Genomic DNA, 22,911 nt, shown 5'->3' on the forward strand with positions numbered 1-22,911 from the left:
TGAGAAGAAATCTGCTGGACTTTGTGCTAGGGGTATCCAAAACCTATCCTATATAATAAAAGGCTAACTCACGCATGCGCACTCCTATTTGCGTGTTCCGTGCGCTGTAGGTCTGTGGCCGCAGGAGTGCGCATGCGCGAGTCCCCAGTCTTACTTCTCTCTGACTACAGACCCACAAAGCCATCGCCGCGGCTCCTCTCTCATCTTCCGACGCAACTGCAGCGCATGAGAGGAGCCGCGGGGGCGCCTTTGAAAACGGCTCCCTTGCGGCGCTTTACAGAGCGTCTGACTACGGACCCACAAAGCCACTGCCGCGGCTCCTCTCTCATCTTCCGACGCAACTGCAGCGCATGAGAGGAGCCGCGGGGGCGCCTTTTAAAACGGCTCCCTTCTCCGAGTGCCCAGCCCCTCCTCCTTTTTTTGCGATCCATCGAGCGGCTCCCCAGCCTTCTTACACCACCTACCGAGCCAGACCCCGCCTCCCCGGTTCCAACCGACACGGTGCCGTCTGACCCGGACAGCTTCAAATAGGAGGAAATAACATTAGGGCCCGACACTCACAGACCCGCGAGCAGGGTTGCCATGGAAACCCAGCCGCCATAACAAGACAGCAAGACCGGTCCTGGAAGAGAAAGGGAAAGCGAGGCAGAAAATGGGTGAGAACAGGACAGCAAAACAGTGAGAGGGGGCAAAAGGGGAAAGGGAGGAAGAGTGGGAGAAACCCCTGCCAAAACCAAAAATAAAAACAACCACTGCCACAGAGAGGGAAAGGGACGCTTCCATTTGGGCCAGGGAAGGGTGGGGCTTCTCGGTGGATTAATAGGCTCCAGGGACATGGGAGAAAAGGGGGCTGGAAGCTGAAAGGAAAAAGATTGGAGAAGAGGGCTGGGGGGGGGGCTAAAAAATGAGTTTGGAGCTGGGGCTGAAAATAGGGGACATGTGAAGGAAGGAGGCTTTAACAGGCTTAAACACTAGAGGGGATCAGGAGTGACATGCACAGCAGGGGCTTAGAGGGCAAGAGAGCTGCAGTTGGAGAGACTGAGGAAGGGAATGTTCAGATAAAGAACAAAGACTGAAGAAGGAATAAAATAATTTAAAAAAAAGAGACACCTACAGGGAAACACAGGATCAGGAGCATACAGAGAAAACAGAAGTTTGAAGGAATCAGGAACATATACAAAAAGGAGAGCAGAGACCCCTGCAAGAAGAGAAAAAGAGCAAAGAGACTGGGGATGAGAAAGAGAGCAGAGATGCTTGCAGGGAGAAAAAGCTAAGCAGTAATGTTACAGCTTGCAGACTGAGGAAGAAAGCAGAGACAGCGCTACACAGGGAAATGGGGGGAGGAAAGAGACAGAAAGAAAAAGACAGACAGACATATATTCTAGCACCCGTTCATGTAACGGGCTTAACAACTAGTAGTACAGAAAGCAGTGAAGAGAATCCGGTGGAATCATAGAACCTAGATGATAGACCTATGATGATTATGAGCATGCTTGGTTATAGCTGATGTTGTTGTATTACTCTTAGATTATATTTGAGGTCTATTTTTTCTCCACCTTTTTATATATGAGCTGTTTAGTTTCCCCAGACAGAAGAGAGCATTTTGTATTTGCTGATAATTTCTACTCTGCCTTGTATCTAGTGGAAAATGAAAGTCCTAACCTGGGACTTTTACAGAATAGGGACTTGACTTTCCTGTATTTTGACCCAGACAAGGAATGAGAAAACAAAACCTCTGATAAACTGCACCGCAATAGTCTGTTCTATGTACTGTAATTACCGTATTTTTTGCTCCATAAGACACACTTGACCATATGACACACCCTAGATTTAGAGGAGAAAAACAAGAAAAAAACATTCTGAACCAAATTCGCCTTGCCAGGCTCTGCACCTTGTCCCACTTCCCTGCCAGGCTCTGTACCTTGTCCCCTCTCTGGTGGTCTAGTGGTAGACTGGGACAGGGTGGGAAGGGACAGAGCATAGGACAGGAAGGGACAAGGCACAGATGTCAAGGCAGATGACTTTTTAAAATACACAATGTCACCTCGGTAACAACTATAGAAAAATAGACAAATATAGTGCAAAATATAGACAGCAGATATAAATTCTCAAAACTGACACATTTTGATCACTAAATTGAAAATAAAATCATTTTTCCTACCTTTATTGTCTGGTGATTTCTTTCTTTCCTTCCGCAGGCCCAACAATTGTCCCTTCCTCCCTCTCTCCTTCCTATGTCCCCCTCAATGCCTTCCAGCCTTTGTCCTCTTCCTCCCCCCCCCCCCCCCCCGTTGTCTGGTGATTTCTTTCGTTCTTTCCTTCCTCAGGCCCAATAATTGTCCCTTCCTCCCTCCCTCCTGTTCCCCTCACTGCCTTCCAGCCTCTGTCCTCTTCTACCCCCAAGCCTGCTTGCCTGCCTGCCTGCCCACTGAATTTAATTACCTCCCGCTGCTGCTACTGTGAGGACACTTCTGGCTCAGCAGTGCGGCACCCAGAAGGGCCAGGCGGGTGTAGCAATTGCACGCCGCCGACCCAGAATCCTTACTCCCGACATCAATTTTGATGTCAACGACAGACAATGGCTGGCCCGGACCTTCTCGATGATATCAGAATTGACGTCGACGGTAAGGCTTCTGGGCTGGCGGCGTGCAATTGTTGCACCCGCCTGGTCTTTCCCTTCTATGAGCAGCGGCGGCCTTTCTACCAGCAGCGCCTGGCCTTTCCCTTCTTCTACCAGCAGTGGCGGGGGGAGGGGGGGGGATTTGGATATTCACTCCATTGGACGCACCCTTTTTTTCCACCCACTTTTTTTGGGGGAAAAAGTGCATCTTATGGAGCGAAAAATACGGTATATTTTATACTGTTTTGAACATGCAAGACTATACCTCTTTTAAGACCTTCTTCTTTCAATTGCTTTGGGATAGGACTGCCATACTCGTCATCCACAGACCGGAACATTCTTTTCACCAGGACACTGCCACTACATAAAGAAACAAGAAACCCAACTCTTGGTAAAAAGCCATTTCTACATAATATGAAAGAAGAACAGCATTGCCATTATCATCAGAGGCTGTCTTGGATAGAAAGGCTTGCAGTCAATTCTCACTGTTTGCTAGACTTAAAGCTGGTATTACAGTCTTTCTTTTCTCAGACCTATAGGGCTTAACTGCTTCAGTATTTGCAGTAGAGGTAGCAGTACTGATGGCTAAGTCCTTCTCATCATTCTTGTTCTTACTCTTCAATCTATGTCTATTTCTACTACTCCCTGAAATTGTACTTTGGTTTTAATTTGGTTGCATACACTATAATGCTCTGATGCCCCTTGGGAAGGGCTGTAGCAAGCCTTGAAAGAAAGGTATGCATAAACATAATGGCTGTGATCCAGTAAATGGAGCTCAAAATTAGGCATCGCGATGATCCATGCTAAGCAAGTATTCTATAAAGGGTGCTCCATGTAGAGTTTCCTTTATAGAAAACTAACTTAGTGAACATTTCTTTGGAAGCCAACATTTACACCTGCCGAAAGCTGGTGTAAATGCTGGTACTCAATTTTTCATAGTTGCACAATTGATAATATTCTATAACATCGCGTCTGACTTCTTGGAACGGCCTTGATCCTCTCATGCCATGCCCATGGCCACACCCCTTTGGAGTTGCATGCTATGAAATTTAGGCACGCATAAAATTATAGTGCATAAGGCAGATGCACGCATAACTCCAAATTGCTGCCAATTAACACTAATTATTGATTGCTGACATCTGATTAGTTAATTATTTGCATACAGTTCTGCAATTGGTGCCGACATTTGTATGCTCAACTTTGGGTGATCTATACAGAATCCAGAGGTAAGGGCCTTTTTACGGCATTTTTTTGGAAATGGAGCTAATTTTGGTTTTCTATGAGAGGGCATGAAGACTCACAATTTAAATATTTTGATTTCTAATTCTTAACTACTTTTTTTTTAAGTATTTGAATAATTTCTTTTTCATATATTAAAAAAAAAAATATACAGAGCATCTATAACTTGGCACCAACACATATGTGCCATTTATGTACATCAAAGATGCCCATATAGCACAGTTACTTACCGTAACAGGTGTTATCCAGGGACAGCAGGCAGATATTCTTGACTGATGGGTGACGGCACCGACGGAGCCCTGGTACGGACAATTTTAGAGTGATTGCACTCTAAGAACTTGGAAAGTTCTAGCAGGCCGCACCGCGCATGCGCGAGTGCCTTCCCGCCCGACAGAGGCGCGCGGTCCCCAGTTAGGATAAGCCAGCTAAGAAGCCAACCCGGGGAGGTGAGTGGGACGCAAGAATATCTGCCTGCTGTCCCTGGATAACACCTGTTACGGTAAGTAACTGTGCTTTATCCCAGGACAAGCAGGCAGCGTATTCTTGACTGATGGATGACCTCCAAGCTAACAAAAAGAGGAATGGAGGGTAGGTTGGCCATTAGGAAAACAAATTTTGCAAAATAGATTGGCCGAAGTGTCCATCCCGTCTGGAGAATGCATCCAGACAATAGTGAGATGTAAAAGTGTGAACTGAGGACCATGTAGCAGCCTTGCAGATTTCCTCAATAGGCGTGGAACGGAGGAAAGCCACAGATGCTGCCATAGCTCTAACTCTATGGGCCGTGACAGAACCTTCCAGTGTCAGTCCGGACTGAGCATAACAAAATGAAATGCACGCTGCAAGCCAATTTGACAACGTACGTTTAGTAACAGGACGTCCTAATTTATTCGGATCAAAGGACAGAAAGAGTTGGGGAGATGATCTGTGGGGCTTAGTACGCTCTAAATAGTAAGCTAGAGCCCGCTTACAGTCCAAAGTATGCAGAGCCTGTTCTCCAGAATGCGAGTGAGGTTTCGGAAAGAAGACAGGCAGATTGGTTGAGATGGAATTCAGAGACAACCTTAGGGAGAAACTTTGGATGTGTACGCAGAACCACCTTGTCATGATGGAAGACTGTAAAAGGTGGATCTGCAACTAGTGCATGTAGCTCACTGACCCTCTTGGCAGAGGTAAGAGCAATAAGGAAAAGTACCTTCCAAGTGAGAAACTTGAAAGAAGCGGTAGCCAAAGGTTCAAATGGAGGCTTCATTAAGGCGGAAAGAACTACATTGAGATCCCAGATAACAGGAGGGGCTTTAAGAGGTGGTTTCACATTGAAAAGACCCCGCATGAATCTGGACACCAAGGGATGAGCTGAGAGGAGTTTTCCATGGACTGGCTCATGAAAAGCAGCAATAGCACTGAGGTGGACTCTGATGGAAGTAGACTTGAGGCCAGAGTCAGACAAAGAAAGAAGATAATCCAACAACGTCTCCACTGCGAGGGAAGTGGGATCAAAATGATGAAGAAGACACCAGGAAGAAAATCGAGTCCACTTCTGAAGGTAACATTGCAGAGTGGCCGGTTTCCTGGATGCGTCCAGAATGGAGCGAACGGGCTGAGACAGAAGATGATCAGTTGAATTCAGCCCGAGAGATACCAAGCTGTCAGGTGCAGAGACTGGAGGTTGGGATGCAGAAGGGTCTCCTGATCCTGTGTAAGCAGAGAAGGAAACAGAGGAAGTAGAATAGGTTCCCTGGAGCTGAGTTGAAGTAGAAGGGAGAACCAATGTTGCCTGGGCCACCGTGGAGCAATCAGAATCATGGTGGCTCGTTCCCTCTTGAGCTTGAACAAGGTTCTTAACATGAGAGGCAGAGGAGGGAAAGCGTACAGGAACAGATTGGACCAATCGAGGAGAAATGCATCTGCTGCCAGACGGTGAGGAGAGTAGAGTCTGGAGCAGAATAGGGGCAGCTGGTGATTGTGAGGAGCTGCAAAGAGGTCTATCTGAGGAGTGCCCCACTGAACGAAGATGGACTGCAGAGTTAAAGGATCGAGTGTCCACTCGTGAGGCTGGAGAATTCTGCTGAGCTTGTCCGCCAAGGAATTCTGTTCTCCCTGAATGTAGATAGCTTTCAGGAATAGATGGTGATCTGTGGCCCAAGCCCAAATCTTCTGGGCTTCTTGGCACAAGAGGCGAGAGCCTGTCCCACCCTGCTTGTTGATGTAGTACATCGCAACTTGATTGTCTGTGCACAGCAGGAGGACTTGAGGAAAGAGAAGATGCTGGAAGGCCTTGAGGGCATAAAACATTGCTCTGAGTTCCAGGAAATTGATGTGATGCTTCATTTCCTGAGCTGTCCAAAGTCCTTGAGTTTGGAACTCGTTCAAATGAGCTCCCCAGGCATAAGGGGAGGCGTCGGTGGTGATGACAAGTTGATGAGGAGGTAGATGGAACAGAAGACCTCTGGAGAGATTTGAGAATATCAACCACCATTGTAGAGACTGACGAAGAGATGATGTTACAGATATGTGACGTGAGCAAGGATCCATCGCTTGGGACCACTGGGTAGCTAGGGTCCATTGAGGAGTGCGCAGGTGAAGACGTGCAAGTGGTGTGACATGAACTGTGGAGGCCATGTGACCCAAGAGTATCATCATTTGCTTGGCAGAGATAGAACATTGTGGAAGCACCTGCTGACATAGAGATTGAAGCGTTTGAAGACGATTGGACGGCAGGAACGCTCTCATGAGGACTGTGTCCAAGATTGCTTCAATGAATTGAAGTCTCTGAGTGTGGATGAGATGAGATTTGGGTAGATTGATCTCGAACCCCAGCAAACGTAGAAATAGAATGGTCTGGTTGGTGGCCTGGAGTACTGTCTGAGATGAATTGGCCTTTATCAACCAATCGTCCAGGTAAGGAAACACCTGAAGGTGGTGGGAACGTAGAAAAGCAGCCACCACAATCAGACATTTGGTAAACACTCTTGGAGAGGAGGCAAGACCGAAGGGTAGCACCTTGTACTGGTAATGACAACGATTGATCATGAAGCGTAGGTACTGTCTGGAGGCCAGATTGATCGGTATAGTAACATAGTAACATAGTAGATGACGGCAGATAAAGACCCGAATGGTCCATCCAGTCTGCCCAACCTGATTCAATTTAAAAATTTTTTTTTTTTTTTTCTTAGCTATTTCTGGGCGAGAATCCAAAGCTTTACCCGGTACTGTGCTTGGGTTCCAACTGCCGAAATCTCTGTTAAGACTTACTCCAGCCCATCTACACCCTCCCAGCCATTGAAGCCCTCCCCTGCCCATCCTCCTCCAAACGGCCATACACAGACACAGACCGTACAAGTCTGCCCAGTAACTGGCCTAGTTCAATCTTTAATATTATTTTCTGATTCTAAATCTTCTGTGTTCATCCCACGCTTCTTTGAACTCAGTCACAGTTTTACTCTCCACCACCTCTCCCGGGAGCGCATTCCAGGCATCCACCACCCTCTCCGTAAAGTAGAATTTCCTAACATTGCCCCTGAATCTACCACCCCTCAACCTCAAATTATGTCCTCTGGTTTTACCATTTTCCTTTCTCTGGAAAAGATTTTGTTCTACGTTAATACCCTTTAAGTATTTGAACGTCTGAATCATATCTCCCCTGTCTCTCCTTTCCTCTAGGGTATACATATTCAGGGCTTCCAGTCTCTCCTCATATGTCTTCTGGTGCAAGCCTCCTATCATTTTCGTCGCCCTCCTCTGGACCGCCTCAAGTCTTCTTACGTCTTTCGCCAGATACGGTCTCCAAAACTGAACACAATACTCCAAGTGGGGCCTCACCAATGACCTGTACAGGGGCATCAACACCTTCTTTCTTCTACTGACTACGCCTCTCTTTATACAGCCCAGAATCCTTCTGGCAGCAGCCACTGCCTTGTCACACTGTTTTTTCGCCTTTAGATCTTCGGACACTATCACCCCGAGGTCCCTCTCCCCGTCCGTGCATATCAGCTTCTCTCCTCCCAGCATATACGGTTCCTTCCTATTATTAATCCCCAAATGCATTACTCTGCATTTCTTTGCATTGAATTTTAGTTGCCAGGCATTAGACCATTCCTCTAACTTTTGCAGATCCTTTTTCATATTTTCCACTCCCTCTTCGGTGTCTACTCTGTTACAAATCTTGGTATCATCTGCAAAAAGGCACACTTTTCCTTCTAACCCTTCAGCAATGTCACTTACATACATATTGAACAGGATTGGCCCCAGCACCGAACCCTGAGGGACTCCACTAGTCACCTTTCCTTCCTTCGAGCGACTTCCATTAACCACCACCCTCTGGCGTCTGTCCGACAGCCAGTTTCTGACCCAGTTCACCACTTTGGGTCCTAACTTTAGCCCTTCAAGTTTGTTCAACAGCCTCCTATGAGGAACTGTATCAAAGGCTTTGCTGAAATCCAAATAAATTACATCTAGCATATGTCCTCGATCCAGCTCTCTGGTCACCCAATCAAAAAATTCAATCAGGTTCGTTTGGCACGATTTACCTTTTGTAAAGCCATGTTGCCTCGGATCCTGTAACCCATTAGATTCAAGGAAATACACTATCCTTTCTTTCAGCAACACTTCCATTATTTTTCCAACAACTGAAGTGAGGCTCACCGGCCTGTAGTTTCCTGCTTCATCCCTGTGACCACTTTTATGAATAGGGACCACATCCGCTCTCCTCCAATCCCCAGGAATCACTCCCGTCTCCAGAGATTTGTTGAACAAGTCTTTAATAGGACTCGCCAGAACCTCTCTGAGTTCCCTTAGTATCCTGGGATGGATCCCGTCTGGTCCCATCGCTTTGTCCACCTTCAGTTTTTCAAGTTGCTCATAAACACCCTCCTCCGTGAACGGCGCAGAATCTACTCCATTTTCTCGTGTAACTTTGCCGGACAATCTCGGTCCTTCTCCAGGATTTTCTTCTGTGAACACAGAACAGAAGTATTTGTTTAGCACATTTGCTTTCTCCTCATCACTCTCCACATATTTGTTCCCAGCATCTTTTAGCCTAGCAATTCCATTTTTTATCTTCCTCCTTTCACTAATATATCTGAAAAAATTTTTATCTCCCTTTTTTACATTTTTAGCCATTTGTTCTTCCGCCTGTGCCTTCGCCAAACGTATCTCTCTCTTGGCTTCTTTCAGTTTCACCCTGTAGTCCTTTCTGCTCTCCTCTTCTTGGGTTTTTTTATATTTCATGAACGCCAACTCTTTCGCCTTTATTTTCTCAGCCACTAGGTTGGAGAACCATATCGGCTTCCTTTTTCTTTTGTTTTTATTGATTTTCTTCACATAAAGGTCCGTAGCCATTTTTATCGCTCCTTTCAGCTTAGACCACTGTCTTTCCACTTCTCTTATGTCCTCCCATCCTAACAGCTCTTTCTTCAGGTACTTTCCCATTGCATTAAAGTCCGTACGTTTGAAATCTAGGACTTTAAGTATCGTGCGGCCGCTCTCCACTTTAGCCGTTATATCAAACCAAACCGTGTATGTGAGTGTATGCTTCTTTGAGATCGAGGGAACATAGCCAGTCGCCTTGATTGAGAAGAGGGTAAAGAGTGGCTAAAGAGAGCATTCTGAATTTCTCTTTGACCAAGCATTTGTTGAGATCGCGAAGATCTAGGATGGGTCTGAGATCTCCTGTTTTTTTGGGAACTAGAAAATAACGGGAGTAGAATCCCTGCCCCTTTTGATCTAGAGGAACTTCCTCTATGGCGTTCAGAAGGAGGAGGGATTGAACCTCCTGAAGAAGCAGTGAAACCTGAGGAGTGTTCAAAGCAGACTCTCTTGGCAGACTTTGGGCAGGGAGTGTCTAAGTTGAGAGAGTAGCCGTGGCGGATGATGTTGAGGACCCACTGATCCAAGGTGATGGTTTCCCAACGGCCTATGAAAAGAGTAAGGCGTCCTCCTATGGGCTGCGGAAGGTGGGCGGCAGGATGGAGACTGGCTATGTCCTGGAGAACCAAGTCAAAAGGGTTGAGTGGATTTTTGTGAAGGGGGAGGCTTCACCTGTTGTTGCTGCTGTGCTGGTCTAGCAGCTTGCCTCTGTTGTTGCCTCTGACGCCTGGGTTGCTGCGGGGCCTATGGTAAAGGACGAGCCACAAATCTACGCTGGTAGGCCGACTGCTGGCGAAAAGGCCTGGTAGGTGGGGTTTTCTTTTTCGTTTTAAGGAGAGTGTCCCACCGAGTCTCATGAGCTGAGAGCTTTTGGGAAGTGGAGTCCATGGATTCTCCAAACAGCTCATCCCCCAAGCAAGGTGCATTGGCCAGGCGATCTTGGTGATTGACATTGAGTTCTGAAACTCTAAGCCAGGCCAGTCGCCGCATGGCCACTGACATAGCCGTGGCCCTAGAGGTCAGCTCAAAGGTATCATAGATTGATCTGACCATGAACTTATGAAGTTGTAAGAGCGATGAAGAAGTTTGGCGAAAGGCAGATCTTTTACGGTCAGGGAGGTATTTCTCAAAAGTTGACAAAGTTTGAATGAGATGCTTAAGGTAGAACGAAAAATGGAAAGCCCAGATCTATTAGCTAGCATCACATTCTGATACAACCGTTTGCAAAACTTATCCATGGCCTTACCTTCTCTGCCAGGAGGGACAGAGGCGTACACACTAGCCCCCATGGATTTCTTTAAAGTAGATTCCACCAGTAAAGACTCATGGGGGAGTTGCGGTTTGTCAAAGCCCGGAATAGGTATGACCTTATATAAGGAGTCCAGTTTGCGAGGAGCTCCTGGAATGGTCAAAGGTGTCTCTAGATTTTTATAGAAAGTCTCTCGCAAAATATCATGGAGAGGCAATTTTAAGAATTCCCTTGGAGGCTGGTCAAAGTCCAGTGCATCGAGAAATGCCTTGGATTTTTTGGATTCAGCCTCCAAGGGAATAGAGAGAGAGTCGCACATCTCTTTGAGAAAAGAGGTGAAAGAAGTTGCATCAGGTTTGGAGGACGGATCTAAACCAGAAGGATCCTCGTCCCCTGACGAACACTCTCCCTCAGAGAGGAAAGGCTCCTCTGAATCAGCCCACAGATCAGGGTCCCTCACTTGAAAGCTACGGTCCCGTGACTCCGGTGTGGAGGGTTCTAGGTGTCGAGTTTTGTGAGTCGACTTACCAGACCTCTGAGAAACGGTACCGGGAGATGTTATCGGGTGTGCCGGTGCCGAAGTTTGCACCGCCTGGTGTAAAGACCTCGGTTCCGGCGCCAAAATTGGCATGGACACCGAGGAAGCTGTATGTACCGGTACCGACAAAGTGGATACCGATAAAAGAGGCTGCTCCACTGCCGGTACCGGTAGCTCAGACCGGACCGGGACTGGAAGGCTCGGTGTCAGAAGAGCAGGCAGGAGCTGCTGCAATTGCTCTTTGAGCTGTACTTGCAGGACGGCGGCAATTCGCTCGTCCAGCGAAGGCACCGGTACCGCTTTTTTCTTCTGCGGTACCTTTGGTGCCGCTCTACACTCCGAAGAGGAACCCGAGGTTGAAGGGCTAACCTCAATCGGAGCGGAGCGCTTCTGCGGGCGCCTCGAGGTTGGCAGGATTGGGCTCGCTGCCACTGAGACCGGAGGACGCTCCAGCGGGGAAGGCTTCTTAGCCGGCTTACCTGAGGGATGTGACGCCGGCACAGTGTTGCGTGGCGTCGATGAGGTAGGTGCCGACTGCGTCGGGGCCAAAGTCGGGACCGGTGCCGCCGAATCCGACATCTCGGTACCAAATAAAAGTTGCTGTTGGATCTGGCGGTTTTTTAACGTTCTCTTTTTTAGAGTGGCACAGCGGGTGCAGGTGGACGCCCGATGGTCAGGACCCAGGCACTGTAAGCACCAGTTGTGCGGGTCAGTGAGGGAAATGGGCCTTGCGCACCGCTGGCACTTCTTAAAACCGGGTTGGGGGGGCATGAACGTGAAAACGGCTTCTGCCAAATCGAAGGCCGAGGCCTCAGCAGCAGGCCCCGCCGGGGCGAACCCGAAAAAGAGAGGAAAAAAAAAGAAAATTCTTTTTTTTTTTTTTTAAATTATAAAATAAGAAAAGAAAAAAGGGGAATACAAATTCCGAAAAGGTTTACGCGAGCGGGAAGGCGAATGAGAAAAAAGTTTTCAACAGCCGTTGAAAGTGCGTCTTCTTAGCTCCGCGGAAACTAAGAAACTGGGGACCGCGCGCCTCTGTTGGGCGGGAAGGCACTCGCGCGTGCGCGGTGCGGCCTGCTAGAACTTTCCAAGTTCTTAGAGTGCAATCACTCTAAAATTGTCTGTACCGGGGCTCCGTCGGTGCCGTCACCCATCAGTCAAGAATATGCTGCCTGCTTGTCCTGGGATAATAGCAGGTTTATGCATAAGTGCACTAGATACCATTCTGTAAGGTTGCATTTAAGTACTATAGGAGGAAATATAGGTTGCATTTAAGTACTATAGGAGGGAATATAGGTTGCATTTAAGTACTATAGGAGGGAATTCAATAAGCAGTGCTGAAAATTTTGTGCTCAAAAAATTATTGAGTGCTAAGCACTAGTCCGTAAAGAAAAGATGCCCTTTATACAGTGCAGATCTGGTGCTTAACTTTGGGTGCCATAAGTTATGTCTGCTAAAAGCAGTTATACTTGCTGGTGCTCAACTTAGGTGCGCTTTGAGAAAATTCTGTTATTCTGCGTGCAACATTTTGGAAACACCCCTGACTTGTCCTTAGCCATGTCTCCTGTTCAGATACGCACCATGAGAGGAGGGCATCAGGTCTTAAATAGCAGTCAGTTGCACATGCAAATTCTAACTTATGCCAATTGACTGCAATAATTGGTTGTTAGCATCCAATTATTGTTAACGAAGGACTTGTTGCATGTGCAACTTAGGCACACACACCAATTTCAGTGCACAACTTTGGGGTGCCACATATAGGATCCAGGGGATAGTGTGTAGCTGCAAGGGGGATGTAAAAGTGGGCAGAGCATGGGTGAGCTAAGGGCTTATCTCCAATTTACACGCATAGGTTACAGAATACTTGATGTTATACGCTTTGTGCGGTGCTTTTAGGCATGCTCATTTATCCCTGTGATAGAGCAGGTATAAATGGTTGCACCTAAATTTTGGCATACCAGTATGCTAGTATTCAATAATGGCAGCTTGGTGTGCGGATGCTGTTTTAGACTTGGCATTCTGGGTATGGCACGGGAGTGCCTCACTGGAGGCGCCATTACACAATTGCCCCATACCCCCTCATTCTATAAACCTCAAATTTCTAACTAGCAAGAAAATTTGCGCACACAGTTTATAGAATAAGGTTCGATGAGCATGGAATTTATTCAAAAAGTGGTTGTTAGTAGGCGTTATTGGCTCTAATTGGCACAAAGGCATACTAATTAGCAGTTACATGTGTAATTGCCCTTAGTCAATAAATTGCGTGATCTAATTCCATAGCACATAACTTCAAGAGGGGCATAGGTATGTTAGGGGTGTGCCAGGTATACTTTCTGGATTTGTTTTTTTAAGAATCAGTCTGGACCTGAGGTAGTTATGCGCCTGAGTTATAGAATACTGTCATTTATGTGCCTAACTGCTTACAGTCAGGCATGAACATTTACGCCAGCCAATGAGCTGGCTTACGTGCTTGTGCCTATAGCTAGGTGCGTAAATGTGGACTTATGGAATTCCCAGCGTGCTTCATCCAGGCGCAAACGTTTCAGCAACCTTTTATGAATTTGCCCCAAAGTGTAAGCTACGCAGATCAATTAAAAAAAAAAAAAAAAAATCCCCCCCACCTACTTTCATTTTAATTGTACTTTTTAGGGAGCAGAATGTGAAAAAATGTACACGAATGTGAAGACTTTTATAAGGCCCTTTCCCGCTCCTCCTATAACCTGGCACTGCCATTTACATGCTAAGTGCACATATAAGTTCTAGACTACTAGCACTTACTGATGTGACTATTACAGTTACATATGTATGTGCTAGCTGGGTGCTGAGCACATACATGAATGCAAGGGGGTGAGCACAGGAGGAGGCACATGGGCAGGGCATGGACATGTCCAACATTTACACATATAGCTTACAGAGTGCTATAAGTTATGCACTAAAGTACTGCATTTAAAGTTGCATATTTATACCTTGGTGTAAGTTGGCACACCTAAATGTAGGCGTGTATATGCTGACTTACGCTACTATTCTATGGTGGAATCTGGACACCCAGATGCCGTTATAGTATTAGTGCTCAGCGTGCTACATTGAAGCACCTAACTTCCTTTATAAGGAAGATATACTGACAGTGGCAACTGTAATAGTTTAGTACTGCAATCTGCCCTAATGCAATTTTCTTGTTAAAAGGAGGAATATTAATCAAAATAAATCAGCCAAAAGTCTGTCAAAATTTGGAACTGGATTCATAAAACTGTAATATATCTTCTTAAAACAGTTAGGTCTTTCTTTTTGCTGCAAATGTTTTAAATGGGGGGGAGGGGAAAAAAAGTCACATGTGACCTACCCTTCTCTCTCATCATCTGTATTATAGAAAACCTGTGGAGTGAGGCAAAAGTTACATCAGTGACATTTTAAGATTGCAACCATGGCTTCACACATCACTTAAAATGTTGCCCTTATTTTATCATTTCACTTCTTTTTTTTTTTTTTTTTTTACTTTACCCTGTACCCTGACCAAAGAACTACATATACATTTTTAAAACTGCATTTAGGTTAAGAAGGAACTACAACTTTTTGTGTTCTGTCGTATTCTGATTACGTATAGCCACCAACAGATATTCTTGAATTATACCCTTACCAGAGACTTAAATAGAACAGGTGTCAAAAAATACGGAGAAAAGACCTGAGTGTTCCCTGAGAGAAAACTCCGGAAACTACTATGACAAGTGCAAAATTGTCATACACAACACATCCTTGGTCTGAGAAAAACTCCGTTAAAGTTCAATATATATAATTCATAAACATCAAAATGTTCAAAATTGTTTAAATAGAATCAAAAACCCACACTTATCTTAATGGTTCTTAGGTATCCTCTGGTGTAGGATGTGTTGTATATGACAATTTTTCACCTGTCATAGTAGTTTCCGGAGTTTGCTCTCAGGGAACACTGAGGTCTTTTCTCCGTATTTTTGTTGACACCTGCTCTATTTAAGTCACTGGTAAGGGTATAATTGAAGAAAATCTGTTGGTGGCTGTACTTTATTTTTTGATATTCTGCTTGTCTTTAAGTATTTTTTGTCATAGTATTCTGATTACAGCATAAGGCTGCCAGCAGAAAAATAAAATGAATATTTGTCTTCATAATTCTCTAATTCAGTTAATATTGAGTCCACAACCATTTGGCAATTATAGCATTACAACAAATTATGGGGTCCTTTCACTAAGGTGTGCTAACCGATTTAGCGTGTGCTAATTGATTTAACGTGCATTAAATGCTAAGGTGCCCATAGAATATAATGGGCGCCTTAGCATTTAGCACACGCTAAATCAATTAGCGCACCCTACATCGGTTAGCATATGCTACATTGGTTCGTGCGCCTTAGTAAAAGGACCCCTATATTATTAATTTTCTAGGTAACCCTGATAAAATTACCAATTGATTTGAGCTGCCTTCTTGAGTGTTACATTGTATCTGTCTGTTGAAGAAGTAAAAAAACAATAGATATTTGGGAATGTATTACAAAAGAAACCAGATCCTAAGGGGAAGTTATTTTCACACTGGATAGTGAGACATGCAGTTAAAATGATTTCTCTCTCACATTGCCCCAGGGTCATAAGCATAATTGTTGGTTAAATCTCTCAGCGCTCATCCCAAATGTGTCTCTTCCCTCCTGCAACACCACTCTACAGTGGACAGCATTGTCAAAGATGTCACTAGAGGACATCTACAATTGTGTACAACAGTTTAGGCACCTTTAGTCAAACTGTACTTTCTGCAGATTTTAATGCATAGCTACTTGCGTGTTACCTTGAGAAAGGATAGTAAGAGTTGAGCCCGATGCCAGACAAGACTTATACGGCCTGTGTCCCACATGTGGTGAGAAACAAAGACAATCCAACATGAGGGAATGGAGCCCGATGTGTCCTGCACATGCCGAAAGACCATGAAGAGTGGCCAAGTCCAACATGGGGGAACGGAGCCCGATGTCAGAATGACTTGTACAGTCTGTGTCCTGCACAAGGCACAAGACAGGTGAAGGTTCGACAACTCCAGTATGTTGATCATTTTATTGTCACATACTGAGAGTGGGGGAACTGCACAGCTTTGGAGGGAGGGGAAAGCATCTTGACTGGTAAGTTGAATACTGTCAGCAATACACCATATATCATCCCTATCATGGTTGGCATGATGGTGACTTCACAACCAGCATTTAAACATGGGTGACCTGGGCCTACAGAGAGTGGTGGGTGAGGCTCTGATCACCTTGTTGGGCAAACTGGATGGACTATGAGTGTCTTTTTCGGCCATCATTTACTGTGTTACTATGTTATCTATTTGCCAGTTTAAACAGATTGAAATAATAAATAAGTGAATATAGCAGATGCAAAAGTTTTAACACCATTCCAGTTGATTCATTACTCCATTTTTTATGAAGTCGTAAATAAGGCCCAAAAGGTTTAGTCACTCGTTAGGCCTTCAATTAGTCAGGCGAAGATAATTCCATGGTTGAAGAAGAACTCTAAGGGGCATAGTTATCAATGTTGGTTGCCATCAAGATGAGTTATTGTGCCGCTAATTCACACTATTTTAGCACAGGCCATCACTGGGTTTATCAGTATAATAGCCCATCTTAACAGTAGGCCAGGTTAATAATTTCCTTCTTACTTTTCTAACCTCTCAGCTTGTGACTGTTGCTCTGTATTCTTACAACTACTATGGACTTCTTTAAGGAGCCACTGGAGCATTCAAATAATGAAAATTATTTATAGCAAGTAGGCTATAAATAAACCTTTAGATGCTTCCTGCAAGCAATTTCAACTATTAGAAACATTATTAAGAAAGAGAAATACAGTATATGCAGCTTTTAAAGTCAAGGAAAGATTTGGAGGAACAAAGAAAATTTATGCTAGAACTGCCTGAAAACTGTTACTGTTACTATAGGGAGATGTTGATGCCCCTATGTACGTCATTGGTGAGGCCACACGGAGTATTGCATTCAGTTTTGAAGGCCGTTTCTGGTGAAGGATATAAAAAGACTCAAAGCGGTCCAGAGGAAGGCAACGAAAATGGTAAGGGGTTTGAACAAAAAAGAAATATGAGAAGAGACTGGAAGACCTAATGTATACTCTGGAGGAGAGGAGGGACAGGGGAGATATGATGCAGATATTTAAATACTTGAAAGGTATTAATAAAGAACCAAATCTTTTCCAGAGAAGAGAAAATGGTATAATTAGAGGGCATAATTTGAAGTTGCAGGGAGGAAGACTTAGGAGCAATGTTAGGAAATTCTTCTTTATGGAGAGGGTGGTAGATGCCTGGAATGCCCTCCCAAGGGAAATGGTGGAGAGAAAAATAGAGATAGAATTCAAAAAAGCGTGAGATAAACATAGAGGATCTCTAATTAGAAAACAAATGTAAATTAAAGAGCTAAGGCCGGTACTGGATAGACTTGCACGGTCTGTGTCCTATATGTGATGATTTGGTATAGGATTGGGCTGGGGAGGGCATTAATGGGAACTCCACTAACTTGGAACATGAGGATGTTACTGGCCAGACTTTATGGTAGATATCCTGCAAATAGGATGGTTGGATAGGCTGGAGTGAGCTTGGACGGCAACTTCAGCATTTGGAACCTAGGACAATACCAGGTTGACTTTACACTCTATGACCCAGAAATATCAAAGAAGAGACAAGTTAATTTAATCATGTATTTTAATGGGTATAACTAATGGGCAGACTGGATGGACCGTTCAGGTCTTTATCTGCCATCATTTACAGTTACATAACAGAATATATAGATGACTGCAAATAACGTACTGAAAAATTTAGTTGCCCTGGAGTAGTTGTCCATAGCACAGTATTTCTTATATAATAATGATATGCAAGGGAGAGTTGTCAGAAGGACCTTTTCTATGACCTCTTCACAAAAGTCACTGTGCAAAGGAAAACCATGTATGCAAAGGAAAACCATGATAAACCTGAAACCTTTTGGGGAAAAAGAGTGTTTTGGATTATAAAGAGCATGAGCAAGAGAAAAGATGAAACATTTGAAAAACAATAAGACATCTTCATGCAAACTGTTAATCAGAAGGGTGACTCTTGTGATTTGGAGTTGTGCCATCCAGTGGCACAGAAAATATTGCACAGATAGAACTGAAGAATGCAATCAACCAATATCAATGTATATTAGAAGTTAATGTCCCACAATCAGTGAAGAAATTGAAATAGGTTGGAGTTTTCAGCAACAAACTTACAGGAAAGAAAGATACTCAATTTGAGATGGTTTTCACAGTGGATATTATGCAAAATTTGGGGCGAGATCTCAAACTTTCAGTGCACTTTCTATATTCACATTTGGACTTCTTCACCGCAAATCATGCTGCAGTCAGTGACAAACATGGCGAAAGGTTTCACCAGGACATTGCCACTATGGAGAAAAGATATCAGAGCAACTAGAATCCATCAAAGCTGGCTGACTATTGTTGGACACTATAACGAGATGTGCCAGACACCGAATACAAACGAAAATCAGCAGGAAAATATTTTTAGTCACGGTGAACTATCACAACGTATCAGAAACTTTGTGCATTAAAACATGTTATAGTCAATTAAAAATACCATTGTGTTTCTCAAAATTCCTATGTGATATAGTCAGTGGGAAATTATATTTGTGTTTATTTTGAAGGGGTCTATCATAATCACCAGTTTGTTTTAAAGAAGCATATCTTTTGGAAAATTAGGGAAATCTCTTTACTTTTAAATCACTGAGCTTTAAAATAATTTTCCTGTCCAGCTGCGTAACTTGGGCTTTTTCCAATTATTTCGAAAACATCTGAAAACGTGGCTATTTTCAAAAATGTAAATTCCGCTGCTCTCTATATAATCACTAATTCTTATTATATTTTCCTTCCTTTAAAACTCCTGTAAACCGTGCCGAGCTCTATCTCTATAGAGAAGATGTGGTATACAGTATAAGCTTAAGGTTTAAATTTGTTGTCCAGAGTTATGTGTTTTTACAGAAAGGGAGGTAGATGCATGGAATACTCTCCTGGTAGAGGTGGTGGAGACCACAACTGTGTCTGAATTCAAGAAAGTGTGGGACAGGCACGTGGGATCTCTTAGGGAAAGGAGGAGTTAGTGGATGTTGTGGATGGGCAGACTGGATGGGCCATATGGCCTTTATCTGCCATCATATTTCTATGTTTCTAAGTTATCTGTACTGTAGAAAGTTAAGTGGAACTTTAGCTACCTAAATGTAGGTGTATTAGCTCATAACTTGTATAAATCTTACCATGTAGAAAAGGCATTCCCTATGGTGTTTCAGGGGTTTGTGATTAATTTACCAATTGAAAAGTTTAGCATCTAATCTAATCTAATCTTACATTGGTGAGTCGCACAAACCTATTTATGCACATATCTTTATAGCCCATTTGGCCATGAATCATGCAAAGACTTCAAAGTATGAAGGCAAATCAAAAATTAAAGGCAAGTGTTAAATTACGCGATAACCAGAACAGAGCTAGTTAGTGGCATACCAAGGGTGGGGTGGGGGGGGAGGTCTGCCCCGGGTGCACGCCCCAAGGGGGTGCACAGCTGGCCACTGCCATCATCAGGAACAGGCCGGCGCCGAGTTCTCCCTCCCTGCTTTTCTTCCTCGCAGGGCTGACCAACTCTCGCCACCCGACGCCAATTCTGACGTCGGAGAGGATGTTCTGAGCCAGCCAATCGCTGCCTGGCTGGCCCGGAACGTCCTCTCCGATGTTAGAATTGACATCGGGTGGCGAGAGTTGATCGGCCCCATGGGGAAGAAAAGCAGGGAGGGAGAATTCGGCGCCAGCCTGTTCCCGATGGCGGCAGTGGCAGCCTTTCCCCAGTGGCGGTAGCAGCAGCATGTTTCCAAATGGTGGTGGCATTGGGAAGACAGGGAGCCAGAAAGAAAGAAAGGGGGCAGGGTGGAACAAAGAAAGAAAGAAAAAAAATGGGGCACAGAGAGAGAGAGAGAGAGAAAAACAGACATACAGAAAGAAAGGGGGCATGGAGAGTGAAAGAAAGAAGGGGGCAGGGTGAAAGAAGAAATGGGGCACGGAGAGAGAGAAAGAAAGAGAGAGAGAGAGAGAGAACGACAGACATACAGATAGAAAGGGGGCATGGAGAGAGAAAGAAAGAAGGGGCAGGGTGAAACAAAGAAATGGGGCACGGAGAGAGAGAGAAAAAGACAGACATACAGAAAGAAAAGGGGCATGGAGAGAGAAAGAAAGAAGGGGGCAGGGTGAAAGAAAGAAAGAAATGGGGCATGAAGAGAGAGAGAGAGAAAGACAGACATACAGAAAGAAAGAGGGCATGGAGAGAGAAAGAAAGAAGGGGGCAGGATGAAACAAAGAAAAAGTTGGGGGAGGGAATGAGGTCTGGAGGAGAGGAAGCATACAGGAGGCTGAAAGAAGGGAAGAAATATTGGATGCACAGTCAGAAGAATAAAGTGCAACTAGAGACTGATGAAATTACCAAACAAAGATAGGAAAAATGATTTTATTTTCAATTTAGTGATCAAAATATGTCCGTTTTGAGAGTTTATATATGCTTCCTATATTTTGCACTATGGCCCCCTTTTACTGAACCGCAATAGCGTTTTTTAGCGCAGGGAGCCTATGAGCGTCGACAGCAGCGTGGGACATTCAGTGCAGCTCCCTGCGCTAAAAACCGCTATCACGGTTTAGTAAAAAGGGAGGGGGTATATTTGTCTATTTTTGTATAGTTGTTACTGAGGTGACATTGCATAAAGTCATCTGCCTTGACCTCTTTGAAAACCCATGGAATATAAATGATACTTAACATTTTCTCTGCGTACAGTGTGCTTTGTATTTTTAAAATTTTATTGTTGGTAGATCATTTTGACTTGGCCACGAAGGTAAGGGGAAGGGAGGGAGGGGAGCTGCTGAAAGACATCTAGTAATCCTTGCAGGCTTGACTGTGTAGGGAATTATTTTTGTAAAATCATGTTTTGTTATGTGGCTGGTATTATTTACACTTTAATTTCTATGAATGAATAGAATGAAAATGATATAAAATTACTTGCTTGTTTTTATGTGCATGCGCTGAAGGAAAGTGGAGAGAGAATGGGCTGAGGATGCTGAAGGGAAATGGGTAAGAGAGAGTGGGGAGAAGACGCTGATTATAAATTGACAGTTGTACAGAATATTGTTTTTTTTATACTTTAATATAATAAGTTCAATATAAAACAATTCAAGGCTTGTGTGGATGGAATCAAGTCGTTTGCGGGGATGGGGACCAAGCTTACGGGGATTAGTCCAATAAAATGGTATTTTATTTCTCATTACAGTATTTGTTTTATTTTTATTTGTTAATTTGTAAAGTGGTGATTGTTATGTATCAGTTTTTTCAAATTTACATCTACTGTCTTTATATTTTGCACAGTATTAGAGGACATGTATTACTGTTTTTGTGGTGTTGTGGTGTTGCATTGTAAGCAGAGTCTGGTTTCTTGGCGGTTCAGTTTAACTTTGTCTACATATTTCTATTTTTAGTTTGTGATTATTCCATATTGGGCGAGGGTGTATCTGTCTGTGTGTATGAAAGGGACATGGCTTTCTGATAGCATCGACTGTACAGGATCAATTGACTGTGCAGGATCTGGCTTGTTCAGTTTTACAATGTATGTGTTGGTGTTCTAGTGCTCACTGCAGTGTTTAAGATGCTGCCTTTTCCTAGGTACACTCTTGTTGTGCAATATGTGGATTGTTACTAAAAATCATATTTTTCATATAGATGGGGGGGGTGTCAAAAAATGATGGGCCCCGGGTGTCACATATGCTAGGTACGCCACTGGAGCTAGTGAAATGCAAAATATGTACTCGAACATTGCCTGTTGGATAGTTCGTCCATGCACAGTGCAGCACTCGGCCTTCAGTCATGTGGCAGCCATGAGGTCAGAAACATGGATGCTCCTTAGCAAGATTGCATCATTGAAGAACAACATGTAGTAGTGCGCTTTCTTTGGACAGAGAGAATTAAACCTGTGCAAATTCACCGTTAACATAAGAACATAAGAATTGCTGCTGCTAGGTCAGACCAATGGTTCATCCTGCCCAGCAGTCCGCTCATGCGGCGGCCCCAAGGTCAAGACCAGTGCTCCAAATGAGAACAGTTTCACCAGTTTAGCATGAACTTGTCCAACTTAGTATGGACATAACACCATGAATCAACAAAAGGTTTATGAATGGGTAAAAAGGTTTAAAGTAGGAAGAAAGTTGTAACCAATGAAAGTCGTTCTGGTTGCCTATCACCATTGTGCACACAAGAGCACATTGACAGGGTGGTTGCCTTGATTAGAGAAGACGGATGGATAACGGTGTCTCAGTTGGCTTAAAATTTGGATATCAGCTATGGATCTGCATTTGCCATTATGCATGATGACATGGGATACAGGAAAGTCTACACACGATGGGTTCCCAAACAGCCCAAGAAACAGTGTGTGAAGGTTGCGGTCTAGTTCCAGAGACGGTATGAAGAAGATCCGTGGATTCTGGAGAGAACTGTCACCGGCGACCTGACATGGGTGCATCACTGGGACCTGGAGAGCAAAAGACAAAGCATGCTGAAGTAAAGAAAGCGGTGCTCACCTGACTTCGAGAGCAGCTGAAAAACTTCTTATCTGAAGAAATGCAGAAGCTAGTTGAATGATACAAATGTGTTGTCTTGCATGGGGACTATGTGGAAAAGTGCTATGTTTAATTGTTCATAGTTACTTCCATTAAAGCTGTTAAATGTATTTTCCATTTACTTTTTGATATTCCCTTGTATATTTCTATTTAGCCGCATTATCATTTGATATTCAAATCCAATTTATGCCAGAACTTTAGTGGCAATTCTATAGGTGATGCCCA

General features: G+C 44.1%; 1 protein-coding gene across 7 annotated transcripts in view; it reads right to left on the reverse strand.

Annotated features, from left to right (window-relative positions):
* GRHL2 (grainyhead like transcription factor 2) overlaps nt 1-22,911 on the reverse strand; it is a 279,232-nt gene that overhangs the window by 32,966 nt on the left and 223,355 nt on the right. For 4 of the 7 annotated variants that reach the window (XM_033933112.1, XM_033933110.1, XM_033933109.1 and 1 more), the window contains exons 12-13: nt 14,354-14,385; nt 2,886-2,980 (exon numbers count right to left, since the gene is read on the reverse strand). In XM_033933112.1, the coding sequence (XP_033789003.1) occupies nt 2,886-2,980; nt 14,354-14,385 (127 nt within the window). Of the gene's footprint in view, nt 1-2,885; nt 2,981-14,353; nt 14,386-21,895; nt 22,599-22,911 lie in introns of those variants that run through there. The other 3 variants (XR_004538279.1, XR_004538280.1, XM_033933111.1) reach the window with 2 other exon arrangements.

This window comes from Geotrypetes seraphini, chromosome 2, assembly GCF_902459505.1.
Source record: "Geotrypetes seraphini chromosome 2, aGeoSer1.1, whole genome shotgun sequence".
NCBI lineage: Eukaryota > Metazoa > Chordata > Amphibia > Gymnophiona > Dermophiidae > Geotrypetes > Geotrypetes seraphini.